Here is a 16,398-nt window from a genome sequence, read left to right as displayed (position 1 = left end):
CACCTTCTAAGGCCCTGCTGCAGCTCCCTGGCCTCTGGACATCTGCCTCCAGCCCCATGGCAGCTTCTTAACCAACCACAAACCCTGTCCCAAGATGCAGACCAAGTGTCAACAATAAAGCTTCCTTTTGCGGAGACAGATATACAAGAGAACGTGTATCTTAGATAATGATGTACATGTAGACTTTAATGGAGAGTGTCAAATGGGAAAGATACCAACTCTGAAGCCAGGCATACTTAAGTTTGAATCCTTATTCTGCTGCATATTAAATGTGTGAATGTTGCATATATTATTTAACATTGTTTTTAAGGCTTAATTTCAACACATGTAGAGATAATGAAATCTACCCTGTAGGTACCATTCCAAATCAATGATACAGAAAAAGCCTACATCCTGCACCTGCTAGGTATTCAGGAAATGGCAGTACTTATTGCCATCAGCTTGTTAGCTTAAGGTCATTTGCTGCCACAGGGTCACTAATGGCCACAGGGATCCATTTACACACACACCCCCCACTTACTTATTTTAAGCCTAACCCTTCTGAGAACACTGGAAGTGTTAACTTAATGCTTGAGTAAAATGCTATAGAATCATTGCAAAATTTAAAGAAGCCAGGAGAACAGAATTATAGGATTTAAAAATAAGTTGCCTGGAAGTTCCCTTGTGGCCTAGTGGTTAGGATTCGGCGCTTTCACTGCTGTGGCCCGGTTCAATCCCTGGTAGGGGAACTGAGATCCTGCAAGCCGCGAGGCACAGCCAAATAAATAAATAATAAAATTAAATTCCTTGACAAATCACCTTGCCTGTCCCTGTGCCACAGGAAGGACAATGGTTGGATCCATTCCAGTCAAATGAGACCATATCGATTCTGAAAGGTTTCCACAGTTAGGATGATTCCCCAACTCTCCCTCAGATGCCCAGTTAACATGTCATGTACAAAATGTACATGAATATCTAATCGATTTCCCTTACATTTTAGTTGAGCCCATTTGGTTTTTTCCATTGTCTTTAGGGCCTGGAACACATATGACATAATTATTAAATCACTTCTCAGACTTCTTTTCCTTAGCATCATAAACCTTTCATCACAGATCCAATTTTTCCCATTTTTAATCATCTTTCAAGTTCCCTGTGTCACCTCTGTAGTTGTAGAGATTGAAAGAGGTCAACAAATCCCATAAGAGAGAAAACGAGCTAATGGCTATTGTGTTTTATATTCTAATTATATATGTCAGTATTATGCTGTTACTTTAATGATGGCCCCATGTTAATGGCATGATTTTAAATACAACTAGATTTTCTCAATCGTCACACTTACACTGTATATCTACCCCAACGGTTTGCTTGTCTTTGCCTATAAAATAGTTCTTAACATTTTACAGCACTTTATAGTTTATTTAATAGTTCTACATGATCCCTACAACCATCCTGGATTAAAGCAAGTATTAAACCAGGTATTATTTTTTACAGTTTAAAAAAATGAAAAAGGAAGTTCCGAGAGTTTCACTCCCCCAAAGGCATGTAGTTAGTAAGTGACAACCAGAACCAAGACAGTTCGCTGACATCCTTCAATCCAATGCGCCTTCCATTCTACAACCAAAATACACATACAACACTTTGGGTACACTTACTGAAATAGATGACTTTGTTATCACAATCCTATGGTTATGTCTGCCCTTTTCATAGCCTTTAAATTCATGTTCCATGCTCTTTATATTAGAAGAGGTTCTACCCTGACCTTCATTAAAGCTTTTACCAAAATAACTCTTTTATTCTCTTTCTAGAGCAAGTAAAGAGAACTTATCAACTTCCACTTAAATATGACATTGATCATGAGCATTTATTTGCTCTGCTTCCCAAAACCCTCTTTTAAATGAGGGTAATTTTTTAAAGGGAAGTATGAGTCCACAAGAATAAACAGACTGAGAGGGTAGACAGCAGAGTTGAGAGGAATATGTAGATGCTGTTAGAATGTAACATGCAGACTGGATGATGTAGCCAGTTAGACATTTATCAACCAGAACAGTATCTGGAATACAAGTCAAATCCAAAAAGATTCAATAATGTTCTCTCAGTAAAATTTCTAGTAAGAATAATCTAAATTATCTAATAGTCTAAATAAACATTCAGTTCATAAAATGAACTTGAGACATTTCAGTTACCACGGCTCAGCTCTGAAGGACTGGGCTCAGGAAGACAGCAACAACAGCCAAAAATGGTGGTGGTGAGAAAATGGCTGCTCTGGGACCAAAATCAGTCATCGAACCAAGTGTTATTTGACTACAGTTTGCCATAAGACAAATTTTTTAAGGAACAGATCAAACTGCATGAAAGCTGGGTACCTCCGGAGATAATATAATTCAACAGGTTAAAATCCCTCAGACTTTAATAGAAGTAGTAAGAAAATCAAAGTCAAAACCCATGAAAATAAATAAAGATAAAGCTAAAATCAGAAGCTCTCCATGCAAAACTCTCTGATGAGTATAAAATGTCTGATGACGGATGACCATAAAAAATGATGTAAAAACAGATCCATTTATATAAAAGGCTTCTCAACTGGTACAACCCTAGGTGACAAAAGAAAGATTAGAAGATAAAGGTGAAGCACAAAATATTCAAATGAGAAACTGAGACCTCTGACCAAAAGCATAAAGAGACTCTCTAATACTTTTCGAGAAAGATTAATTTGCAAAAAAATAAAAGAGAGAGAGAGAAGGCAAAATGAAGTATAAGCTAAATTGAGAGCTAAAGAAGAAGAAAAACAGCAGTGCTATAAATGAAGAAATGAAATCTCTAGAAGATTAGATTTTTGCTGAGTTTTTTGGATGACTTAGATGATCCGACCTGTAGAGAAGATCTACACTTCCTTTCCTCAAACTGTGGGGAGATAAAGCGGATAGACTTTATCAGAGGTGCAAAAGAGAGAAATAATTCTATTTCCTGAGAAAGCTGAAGAAGCACTAGATATAGCCGAAGAAGCCAATAACGGTCACCTCCAATTAAAGAACAAAGAAGAGAGGTGGGGAGTACCAGGAGAGATAAAACACAGCGCTGAAAACAATCGTGGTGGATCAACCAGAATCCCTCAACAAATGGAAATCAAAAGGTCACAGATTTACAGGAAAAGGAAAAGGAATTAAAGCTGCCTAGGCTGCGTCTGTTTAAGGAAAACTACAGTTTCAGAGCAAGAGGATGAAAATTGATAGTTAATGATAAACATGATAAAAATGAAGCAGCTGGACCAGTAAAAGTAGACAAAGAGTCTTCATCAAAACAACAGAAAACACAATGGTGCAGGAGACCAGTAGGGTAGCAAACAAATTTCTAGGTATTCAGCTGCTTCTATCTTTGGAGGTTTGAAAATAAGAAAATCAAATTAGACCCACTTCAATGTCCAGCTGTATGAAAGGAAAGATTTGTGTGTGTGTGTGTGTGTGTGTGTGTGTGTGTGTGTGTTTTAACCTGTGTGTGTGGTTTAACCTGTCTTTTTGTTGTTGTTTTTCAAATAAAAATTTTTTTAATGTATAGTTCTGCTTGTTATTTCAAATGATTCCAATATCAAAGGGAATGTATTTCCACTAAATTGCCTTCATAATATAAGAATATATTAGTAAAAACCAATAAAATACATATCAAATAAAAAGAAAAAACAAAAGAACTAAATCAAAGAGGGCAAATACAACTCAAACTGTCCCACTGCTTCACGGGAAAAAAGGTTCAAAGTTTAATGAAAAAATACAGGCTGCTAGAGTGACAGCCTTCTTTTCCCTTTCAGTCTAATTGCTGGCAAAAGGATGCAGAGGCAAGAAAATCTAATATTATAATTAAAATCTCCCCCCAAAATCAACTTTTCTTAAAATTACACTGAGGAAGATATATAGTAGCTTTTTTTTGAAGGTCTAATTGGCTTTATTCAATGATTCATGAATCAGGCAGCATCCCATCTATAGGATAGATGGGCTTTTCCTATAACAGCTTTAAATGAAAATATGCCTAGAGAACTATGCTGACCAAACTGTAGTCTAATCATTTTTATTTGTTCCACTTAAAATAAACAGCTTAGGGCTTCCCTGGTGGCGCAGTGGTTGGGAGTCCGCCTGCCGATGCGGGGGACGCGGGTTCGTGCCCTGGTCCGGGAGGATCCCACATGCCGCGGAGCCCGTGAGCCATGGCCACTGGGCCTGCGCGTCCGGAGCCTGTGCTCTGCAGCGGGAGAGGCCACAGCAGTGAGAGGCCCACGTGCCGCAAAAATAAATAAATAAATAAATAAATAATAAATAAATAAACAGCTTATAGACTTGCACATAAAAGACTGTTTTCCTCATGTTTATCTTCAACGTTGCTTCAGTGCATCCTGCTCACACTGTAAACATCTGTCTAACTCTGGTTATCTGTGACATCTGAAAAGAAAAATAATAAAGCACATGGCATGGTTTCAATAACTCACCATTTGAAAAACAAAGTAGGAGGCAGAAAAAATGCCTAAAGATCTAAGTTTTTATGCCTGAATGTGACAGTATGGTGTCATTTTCAAAGGTTTTGAAACATAACCTAGAACTGCAAGAATACTGTTCAAAAAGAAAAGCTGAAGGCATGATTAGCTATAAGATGAAGGCTTCCAGAAAGAGTACTAAACAGATGTCTGAAGACTCCCAATCCTACCAGAAAAAGGACTTCAAGCAAACTAGTCCCCTTCCCATATCCTCCATTTATAAAAATGAGATGCCACTGCCCTTAGCCAGAAACTCAAACAAAGCAGAAAGCACCTGCATGTTGAAGACACAGGTTGAAGGTGCTGAAAAGGGCTGCTTCTCCCAAAATGTTTCCCGTGGTCTATGGTAGTAACTGAAATTCTACCGTGAGAAGTCCATTTTTAGACTTTTTTTTCCCCTTGTATAGAGAGATACGTAAAGAATAGGCAATGAATATAGACAACTTAAAGGATTATTAAACAAACACAAGGAACCATTATCCAGATCAAGAAATAGAATACCGCCGACGCCACAGAAGCCTCCCTACCAACCCCAACGCACACCTACTATGCGCCCTTCCCAATCATTTCCCCTCATCTCTCCACTGGAGGTGACTGCAGCCCTGATTTTTGTAATAATCATGTCCTTGATTTTCATTTTACCATTTAAACATGCATCCCTAAATAACACAGTTTACTTTTTGTTGTGTTTGAACTTTCTATGGATAGAATCATACTGAGGTATTTTGGAGGTATTCACATAAGGTTTCAGAGATTCATCCACTTACAATATTTATGTACTCAACCCACTGTTAATGGGCATTTGAGTTGCTTCCATTTGTGGCTCTTCTGAACAAATACAGCTATGCACATTCATGCACATGTCTCCTGATACACACGTGCTAGAATTTCTCTAGAGTATCTTCCAAGGTTGGAAGTACTGGAGCGTCAACTTTACTGGAAAATGACAAACTGTCTTCCAAAGTTAATATACCAACATACATATACACCAACTGTGTGCACAACAGAAATTCACTCTTTGAGTTCATTCATGGTCTTCAAAAATTCACCACTGTAATGGAAACCCTACTAGGAGAAGAACACCCCATTAAGCTAGGTATACTCTTAGCAGAAGGTCTGCCTTCAGAATGGCAGTTGAGAATTGGACCAGAGGTGTATGCAAAGCACAGCTAATTCTGGAATAGGAAATCATGTCTAAAGAACAGTCCAAAGCAAAGAGCCCCTGACTGGGAAACCAAGTCTGGATGACACATTGCAATGGCAATGGTGATCCTTCATGACATGTGGCGGACACCAAGATGGGGGAGAAAAGCAGATTAATAACTATAGGGAACAAAGCGCTGGAAAGGGGAAAAGACTGTTTTATGACTTAACTTAAGGCCACCAACTTTTAAATGTTTAGTAACTCAGACCACCACCACTGATTATTCAAGAAATAGACTCAATAAGTCAGTTATATTATACCCAAGGATAACTTTTAATTTCTCAGGAAAACAAAGATGTATAAATTCTGTTGGCAACCATTGCTATTATGTCTAACATTCAAGGAAAAAAAGAAATTGGACTTTATTTTACTGAACACAGTTAACTAAGCTTCTATCAACAAAAAATTTCAGGTAAATAGTAAATCTAGGTACCTTGGTTACACATTAAGCAGAACTAAAATCAGTGGTAAATTTGGGATAAGATGCTGACATCACCAAATCAAACACTGTTACTTCCTACTATTCCTGCATTTCCTACTGAGAGAAATAGCGTTGCCTAAGATTAGACAAAAACATGATAGAATAGGATTCAAATCCAGATCTGTTCTACCGTGAAAAGTTATATACTCTTTAGAAGACTGAAATGCAAGGTGGAGTAATCATGCCACCTCACTCCACTAATCTAAAAATGGTTGTAAAAGTTTCAGTTATACAAGATAGGTAAGCGGTAGAGATCTACTACACAGCAGAGTACCTGTAGCTAACAATACTGTATTGTATACCTAAAATTTGCTAAGAGGGTAGATCTTAAGTGTCCTTACCACCAAAATTAATAATAAGATAAAGCAGATGGGAGGAAATTTGGGGGGTTGATGGACATTCTATGGCCGTGACTATTTCACAGGTACAAACTTAATCCCCGAACTCATCAAGTTGTATATGTTAAATATGAACAGCTTTTTATATGTCAATAATACCTCAATAAGGTTTTTCTTTTTTAAAGGTTGTGAAAGAATGTAGCAACTGATAAAATTTAACACGCTTCAGAAAACAAAGCAAAATTTGAATTTGTAAGAGGAAATATAAGAGAACATATCTTTGTGATCTGGAGGGAAAGATGAATTTCCCAAACAAGGCACGAAACAACACAAACTGTAAGACAGAAAGTTGATAAATTCAATTACATTAAAACATAAAACCATGCACCAAAAGATACCATTACAAAAGTAAGAGAAAAATCCCATAATAGAAGGTATCTGTAAAAATAAACATCAACAGTATCAAGAATATATTAAAAATATATGTCAATGAAAAGCAAACAAGCCAAATGGTCAAAGAATGTGTGCAGGCGTCCACAGAAGCAAGCGAGCACAGCAAAACAAAGATGCTCAGCCTCAACAGTTAGCTCAGGAAATGCAACCACCCAGGCCTCCACGCCAGCTCAGACACTCCCTCACGATTTCATACTAGAGCACATCATTAGCATCATTTACAACCTCTGCCCCACTAAACCCAAACTTGAAATGCTCCACTCTATGGCCGCCTCTTCCCCACTTTCCGACTCATACCCCTTCAAGGAGGTCAACAATCCTTCTGCACAGAGAAATCTATAGTCCACTGATCCCACTGTCTTTCCTCTGCCCCTCACCTCTCTCGTGCCTGCACGTCTCTCTTTACCCAGCTTGAACGCAACGGCAATCATTCTAATCATCCCTTTTCTGTTTCTCACTTCGTTGCATTTGCTGGGCTGGACAACGATATAATCATGATTAAATCCTACTCTCCATCCCTCCATACCTGCACCCACACAGCAGAATGCGAATGGGGGAAAAAACACACCTTTTCTCACCTTAAATTCATGACCATCAACCTCCCGTGGGCGGCCATGAGCACCCAGCAACCATACCACATTTTCCTATTTCATTCAGTTTCCCACTCTCTAGACAGCTGTTTCTTTTCTTTTTTTTTTTTAGTACTTTTTGATTACTGAAATGTAGTTGATTTACAATATTATGTTAGTTTCAGGTATGCAGCAAAGTGATTCAGTCTATTTTTTCAGACTATTTTTCATTATAGGTTATTATAAGATACTGAATCTAGTTCCCTGTGCTATACAGTAAATCCTTGTTGCTTATCTATCTTATGTACAGTAGTTTGTACTTGTTAATCCCATACTCGTAATTTATCCCCCTCCCTTCCCCTTTGGCAACCATGAGTTTGTCTTCTGTAGATAACTATTTCTTAACTTCTACTCTCTCCTCACATCTCCAACACCTCCTCCCTGACTCTCACTGACAGCTTTCTCATTTCACTAAGAAAACAGAAGCAATCAGAAGACGGCTTCCTCAAGCCCCCATCACATCTACCCACCTACTACCTACACCTATGCCCAAATATTCTGGGTTTCCTCCAATTACAGTTGAAAAACTGGCCCAGCCCCTGGCAGTGGGCACTCGCTCCATCTGTACAAACGATTCCATCACCTCATGTGGACCAAAGAACACAGATCCAGCAATTCTCACCTCTTCTCACATTATTTTTGACCTCTTTTCTGGATCTTTCTATCAACAGATAAACATGCAATCACTTCTCCCATGTTTAAAAAATATGTTTTGACCCACTTCCTCCACCAGCCCATTATTCTCCTTCCCTTTATAAACAAAATTCCTCAATATTAATAGCTGTTTATACCTTCTGTCTCAAATGTCTCTCCTTCCATATTCTTTTTGAATCCAAGAAAGAATTTATCCCACCACTCCAACAAAACTTCTGTAGCTAAGCTCACCAGTAACCTTATGTTGTTAAATTCAACTGTCAATTCTTGGTTGTCGTCAGCTGTGTTTGACACAAATCCCTCTTTCTTCCTGGAAACACTCCTTCATTCCTTCTTCATTCTCCTTTGCTGTTTTTTTTCTCATTTCCCTAACCTCTAGACACTGTGGTACCCAGGGCTCAGTAGTTTTCTACTCAATAACTCCCTTGGTCATCCTCACGCATTCTCATGACTTTAAATACCATCTGGCATCACCCAAATGTTTATCTCCTGTCCAAACCCGGGTCCTGAACCCCAGATACCTTTATCCAACAAGCTACTTGGAAATATTTCCAATATTTCCTGTTGGGTGTTGTGCTAGGTCTCTTGCAGTTATCACTCCAGATTCACTCTCCACCCATCCCCTCTCTGTTCTGCCCTAGGAGGTTGATCTATATGGATCACAGCTTCAGGCTTCCCTTGCCTTCTGACTTCCAGTAGGTTAGGCTTATGGGGGAGCTTTGGAAGGAGAATGAAGGAAAAAAGGAGTCCAAGACCAGAGCACTTCTTCCCCTGTCCCTCTCCCTGTAGAGTCACCTTTGCTGGCTACATCTTTAGACCCGAAGGTGATTCATCCTCTCAAGGCAAACTTCTCACATGAAGCTCTCCTTCAGAGTTCTAGTAACAGGGGTGGTAACATCTCTGCCTTTACCTGCCCTCCCAATGCTGTACTATCTTTGTGCTTTCCCTACGTGCTACCTGTAACTTTGGAAATGCTTCCTTCATTAAAACTTCTTTATAATTATATTGACTGTACCATCTATTTCCTACAGGATTTGGACTAATACAGATGTCTAACTGGCATCTCAATTTTAACACGTGCAAACTGAGCACCTCCTATAGTTTTATCCATCTCATTTAATGTCAAACCCCTTCTTCTAGCTCTGCAGGCCACAATCTTGGTGTCATCCTCGTGCATCTCTTAATCTCATACCCCACATGTGCAAGTCCGATCTTATACCCTACATTTGCAGTTCTTTCAAAATAGATCTGAAACTCAACCATGTTTCACCACCTCCACCGCTACCACCCCTAGCCCAGCCACCATCAGTACTTGTCTGCATTGCAGTCGGCCCTTCATATCTGCAGGTTCCACGTCCTAAGATTCAACCACAGACAGCAATCTGCAGATACAGAACCCACGGAAACAGAGGGCTAGCTCTACTACACCATTTTACGCAAGGGACTTAAGCATCCACAGATGTTGTTATGCACTGGGGGTCCTGGAACCAAACCCCCATGGATGCCGAGGAACAACTGTATTTCAGTAGCCTCACTGGTCTACCTGCTCCCTCCCTCACCAGTCTTCAGGTTATTCCAACTCAGCAGCCAGAATGAGCCCGTTAAAACAAGAGTTAGCTATATCACTCTTCTCTTCAAAACCCTCCAGTGGCTGCACATTTCACTCTGAGTAAAAGCCAACATCCTTATAATGGTCTACAAGCCTCCAGGCGATCTGGCACGCGACGCATCTCTGACCTCACCGCCTACCTGCTCACTTTGCTCCAGCCACGCTGGCCTCTCTGCTATTTCCTTTACTCCTATCTCAAAGCCTTTGAACTTGCTCCCGCCTCTGCCTGGAACACTCTTCCCACAGATATCCTCAATGCCTGCTCCCTCACCTTCCTCAGGTCTTTTATTCAAATGTCATCTTATTGGTAAGACTTTCTCTGGCCACCATTCTAAAATTGTAAAGGCCCCTCCTCACTTCACTTCTACCCTAAGCAATTATAGCCATTTGACATCTTACATAGTTTCCTTTTCTTTATTCTGTGTCTGCACCCTCTAGAATGTCAACTCCACGAGGCAGGTGTTTGTGTCTGTTCTGTTTCACTTTTGTATGCTCAGCCTCTGAAACGGTACCTGGAAATGGTGGGTACTCCAATAATTGAAGGAACCTCAACTAGATACCACTCAATCAATTGGCCACAATAAAAAAAAAATTTTTAAAGCCTAACAGGGCTTCCCTGATGGCACAGTGGTTGAGAGTCCGCCTGCCAATGCAGGGAACACGGGTTCGTACCCCGGTCCAGGAAGATCTCACATGCCGCGGAGCAGTTAGGCCCGTGAGCCATGGCCACTGAGCCTGTGCGTCCGGAGCCTGTGCTCCGCAACGGGAGAGGCCACAACAGTGAGAGGTCCGCATACCGCAAAAAAAAAAAAAAAAAAAGTCTAACGGTGCTACGTATTGGCAAAGACGGCGGACTCTAGGAAGTTCAGCTCATCTCCTCTTTGGAGAGCATTTTGGCAATATCTAGGAAAGTTTACGATGCGCACGTCTATGATGTTTTTACTGGGTTGTATATTTATTTATACAAACAATGATAGTATACTAAAAAATCAGAATCATTCCAAGGAGTATGGTCAGTGATATTTTTTCTGGGTTGTATATGTATTTATACAAATAAGGACAGTATACTAAAAATCAGAATCATTCCAAGGAATATGGTCAGCCTATCTAGAGGACATTCTTAATATTTTATGATCACAGAATGAACTCCACTTCTAAAAAGTAATCCAATATAGCCTACCCCACCATAGAGGAAGAAAGCACGGAAGCTCTTCTCAGGCTTATGCTGTAGTGAAAAGAAAATGATAGATCAGCAGCAAACTGGGAAAGAAATGTAAGCACATATCAAGATGTGACAGTTGTGATCTCCCAGGAAACTAATCACCGATAAACAAACCACTTAAGAAATCAGTAAGCAAAGACAGACTACAAGAAAAATATACATATAAGACCCAAACCATGCCAGGCTTTTAGTTATAAATAAAACGCTACAAAAAATAACCAAAATCATAAGCCAATGTGCATAACTGTTGGATTAAACTAGCATTCTAAATTGCTTTCAAACATTTATGCAGTCTCTTTTATTGCCAGATACCGTCCTAGTAACTTGACTACACAATTGATTCAATTAAATCCACTGGTAGGCAGTCCACATGTTAATTTTATGCACTACTTCAATTTGCCCCCTAAATCTTTTAGTGGAACAGCTGGTAAAAATTGAAACTGATGAGCCCACATTTTATCCTTCTCCTATCTTGAAAAAAAGTGCTTATAAATCCATAACTGGCCAAAATGCAGGTAATGAGAGGGAAACACTCATCTGAGTGGCAAAAAGATGAGCTACCAGTCCCTGAACAATGAGTTGGATGCCATCATCCAAACAAGGGGGTTACGCTACGTGGCATAAACATGAGACCCCAGGCTGAATCTGCTCTCCTACTCAAATCTAATACTCTCTCCACTTACCTCTTCGTTTCCTACTCAAAGGGTTTATTCTATTAACTTGGAAGACAATTCATCACTTTATGATACTTAGTTTGGTGCAGACATTCAAAAATACAGGCAGATGAGAAAAAAGAAAGGCACAACTCAACAGCAACATAAAAGCTGGGGAGAAGAAGAAATTCAAAGCCAACTGTCTGAAAATATTACTTTCACTTTATTTCTGTTTCTCATAGCTTCATCCTTTAAATTTTTTTTAACCTGGCAACTTTTTTGAGGTAATTGTAAATTCAGATAGTTATAAGAAATAATACAGCAAGATCTCCTACACGGTTGGCCCCGATGATAACATTTTGCACAACTATAGTATAATATCCCAACCAGGAATTGACATTTGACATAGATAGAATCCACTAATCTTATTCAGATTTCCCGTTTTATTTGCACTCACTTTTACGTGTGTGTATATAAGAATTTGTGTGTCCACTACCACAATCAAGATATTGATCGGTACCAGCACTGCAAGGATCCTTCGTGTTGCCCTTTCATGAGCACATCCACCTCCCACCCACTCCCCATCCGTAACTCCTGAAAACCCAAAGTCTAGCCACCATTTTTCCTTTGAATTCTTATGCCACACGCTGGTAGGGAATAGCCCTCTATACAACCAGCTCTGGTCCATTTCCTGTTACTACTCTCAGGCTTCACACTGCTGTGCGTTGCTCAACGGAGTCAATCTTAAACAGCTGGTCAAAGAAGGGATGAGTGTCTCCCCTTGCTGACAGAGAAGACTGTCCAAAACCAACAAAGAAAGTATCGGTATTCAGACACATATGGCTACAATATGTGCCTACCCACTAATATGTACGTTCTTGAGTATAAAAGGAAAAAAGAATGTATATTCTAGAAACTTTGTAAACCTTTGTATAAACTTCAGTACTAATTCCTCTGAAATCAAAGAAAACACTTCTGTTTCTCAGCCTACCCAATTTAGAGTTTAGCATTTTTCATTCCTATAAAGCCTTTTACCTTTCAACCAGGACTGAAGTCTTTCTACATCAGTACATGGAAACCCAGATTTCCATTTAAAGAAATGTCACTTTTTCCTTGCCAACCATTAGACACACTGTCCTTTACCTGGATTTAAAATCCAAAGAACAAACAATGAATTTCTAGTTATTAAAATGCTATTTAAAAAGGAACATAAATGCCTATGCAACTTTCATAGCACTAAGCAGTCCGCACGCAACTGGAATTCATACCTGCAGAGCTGAGGAGAACGCTGAAATCTGTCCCCCTCTGTGATTCTCCACTTTCATTATCGACCTCTTTTTCAGTATCTTGATATCGATCCCAGTTAGAAACTATCTTCCTTTTAGAATAATTTCCCTGTTCTTCATTCTCTTCTCCATAGGTCTCTGCATCACTGTCATCTTCGACCTGCAATCATTAGAGACAAATCAATAAGCAGGCAGTGGAAATCTTAACCTTAGTAGCCTTAGCAGTAAAAATTTTTAAAAACAAATGAAAACAAAAAAATAGTACATAGGTATCACGATAAAGAGCACATCTTATAAACCAAGCTTTATGCAAGTATTAAATAATATTTCAAGAGAACCCCACTATATCAGAATGTACTTTCAGTGTAAACTCTTCATTTAGCTGTGAAAAGGAAATCTGATGAGATCCTACCTAAAATCTGTGTAACTGAATCACTGAAGTCTACCCCCAATGTAATCCTATTTCAAGAGTTGTTTCTTCTTACTGAAATAGTCAAGGCTGTGAGAGTCTTAAATTCAAAAGACTTTAGGATGGAAATTAGTTCTTCCAGTTTACAGATTTTACAAACACATTCCGTAAGCATATTTTATAAGCTTTAAATGGGAACCTACTCAGATGCATTCCAGAGAACAGTTTCCAGACTTGGGCATTAAAATGTTAAGACAGCATGCAGAAAAATGCAGAATGTGAGAAATTACAAAAGATACAGGGTCTAGTTTCTTCAACAAATAAATTGCAAGGAAAATAAAATGATGGGGGAGGAGGGAGAAACCTATAGATTAAAAGAGGTTAATAACACACCATTGTAAAGCAATTATACTCCAATAAAAATGTTTAAAAAAAAAAAAAGCTTAGGGCTTCCCTGGTGGCGCAGTGGTTGAGAATCTGCCTGCCAATGCAGGGGACACGGGTTCGAGCCCCGGTCTGGGAAGATCCCACATGCCGCGGAGCAACTGGGCCCGTGAGCCACAATTACCAAGCCTGCACATCTGGAGCCTGTGCTCCGCAACAAGAGAGGCGGTGATAGTGAGAGGCCCGCGCACCGCGATGAAGAGTGGCCCCCTCTTGCCACAACTAGAGAAAGCGCTCGCACAAAAACGAAGACCCAACACAGCGATAAATAAATAAATAAAGCAAACTGTCAACAAGTAAAAATAAATAAACACTAAAAAAAAAAGCTTAATGGACACGTAACCATTGTCATGTTGGGAACTTATTTGTACTCTGATTCAAACACTATAACTAGAGAAAATCACTTATAAGACTATTGAAGAAATGTGAACAAGACATTTTCTTATATTAAGGAAATATTGTTATTTTATTTACTTATTGTTTGGTGTGATACCATTTTTTTAATGTTTTTATCTTTTAGAAATAAATATTGAACTATTTATGGATGCAAAGATACGACATGTGGGTTTGCTTCAAAATAATAGGTGGAGAGGAATTGTGGGTAGAGATGAAATAAACGGCATAATTGATCATTTCTGAAGCTGGATGATGAGTACATGGAAATTCATTATATTATTCTATCTATTTTAATATGTGTTTGAAATTTTCCATAATAAAAGATTAAATTTTAGGGGCTTCCCTGGTGGCGCAGTGGTTGAGAGTCCACCTGCCGATGCAGGGGACACGGGTTCGTGCCCCGGTCCGGGCAGATCCCACATGCCGCAGAGCGGCTGGGCCCGTGAGCCATGGCCCCTGAGCCTGCGCGTCCGGAGCCTGTGCTCCGCAATGGGAGAGGCCACAACAGTGAGAGGCCCGCGTACCGAAAAAAAAAAAAAAAAAAAGATTAAATTTTAAAAAAGCTGTATATAGAATCTAAAGATACAATTCAAAGGAGTATCCCAAAGATTATAAAATCCTTACCAAGAAAAGAATTTGTGAAATATATTAAAATAATCCATCTGTACAGGATGAGTTAGACTTTTTTAAAGTAAGTTTTTATTAACACAGAAACAGGCATGTACATTGCAGAAAATTAGGAGGGAAAGACAAGTAAAATTATTAAAACCCCACATTCCCATCACCTGGGAGTACCACTACTAACACCTTAAGTGTATATACTTCCAGATCTTTTACTATGTAAATATTTATATATACTTTTTCTTGGTCACCAGAGGTATTCTCCACTTCTGCATTTCAGTAAATTTCATTTCACGTAACATCCAGACTATTTCCAAATTTCCCTAACTGACCAAAAGAATTTCCTTTACAGTTGGTTTGTCTAAGCCAGTATCCAATTCAAGATCATGCGTTGTATCTCAGTGCTTGTCCCTTAAGTCTCTTTGAATCTAGTACAACCTCTATTTTTATGACATTGATTTACTGAAGAGACCAGTACAGGTAGAATGCAAAAGGACCCATCTTCTCTCTGGCTGCTTCCTTGTGGTGTTAGTATATTAGTTTACAGGAAATAGTGGATAAAACATTTTTTTTAATCTAAACACCCAACAGAGTCAGGTATTTTTTGGCTAAAATACATCACAGATGGTGCTCTGAACCTTATATTACATCACATCAAATGACAGATGATAAATGGCTAAGCCAACATGAGTAAAGCTAAGATTAACCAGTGAACTTGGATGATGAAGCCTGATCCACCCACTGTATGGATACGTTTTCCCTGTTACATCTAGGAAATTGTCTGTGTAGTGTTATTTTGGTCCACTACAAATTTCTAGTTCCCCAATCAACCATTCACATAACAAATTTAACAGTAGTCAACAGTCCTCACCTGAATCAAATTTCATAAGTTTTCATGAAACAATGGAGTAACTGACCTTTCACAATCACTTTCAGCACTCAAATATCATCATAAACCTCCTTGACAGCACACAAAAAAATGGCAATCCACATTATATTCTAGAAATTGCAGACACTGCCTGAAAGCTAGAGGTTTCCTACCATTCCTGCAAGTTTCTCAGAACCATAAGATGCTGGCAGATTAAAGGTATGTGACTGAATGATATCTGCTATATAAATAACAAATACCAGGAACATTCTAAAGAAAACAGCTTCCCAACTGATGAGAATTTGGGGAATAGAACTACAGCTGAAAAATACTTGCAGGGTTTAATTTGAGAAAATCCAATATTCTTTTGCTGACACACTGGGTAAACAGAGTTCAGAGAGTCTTCTCCAGTTAGTAAAAACTTTGAACACAGATATAGCCATAGCAAAAATGTAACCCTGAGCAAAATAATTAGCTTGATGTGAAAGGATTATGATCTGAAACACCCGAGGAAGTATTAACACAGAAATAACCACTGAAATGGAAGACTGGAGACCTAGATAGAATTAATGACCCTGCCATCACCTCATTTAATATTTACAGAGTGTTTATAATAGGCTCGGCCTCACACAGCTGAAT

At 39.0% G+C, this 16,398-nt stretch overlaps 1 protein-coding gene across 2 annotated transcripts in view; it reads right to left on the bottom strand.

Annotated features, from left to right (window-relative positions):
• AVEN (apoptosis and caspase activation inhibitor) overlaps positions 1 to 16,398 on the bottom strand; it is a 192,656-nt gene that overhangs the window by 140,668 nt on the left and 35,590 nt on the right. For both annotated transcript variants that reach the window (XM_082835840.1, XM_082835841.1), the window contains exon 2: positions 13,004 to 13,181. In XM_082835840.1, coding sequence (XP_082691966.1) covers positions 13,004 to 13,181 — 178 coding nt within the window. The remainder of the gene's footprint in view (positions 1 to 13,003; positions 13,182 to 16,398) is intronic.

Source organism: Leucopleurus acutus, assembly GCF_964270905.1.
Source record: "Leucopleurus acutus genome assembly, chromosome: 1".
Classification (NCBI taxonomy): Eukaryota; Metazoa; Chordata; class Mammalia; order Artiodactyla; family Delphinidae; genus Leucopleurus; species Leucopleurus acutus.
Note: the sequence above shows the minus strand (reverse complement) of the source record. Positions and strands in the feature narration are given on the sequence as shown.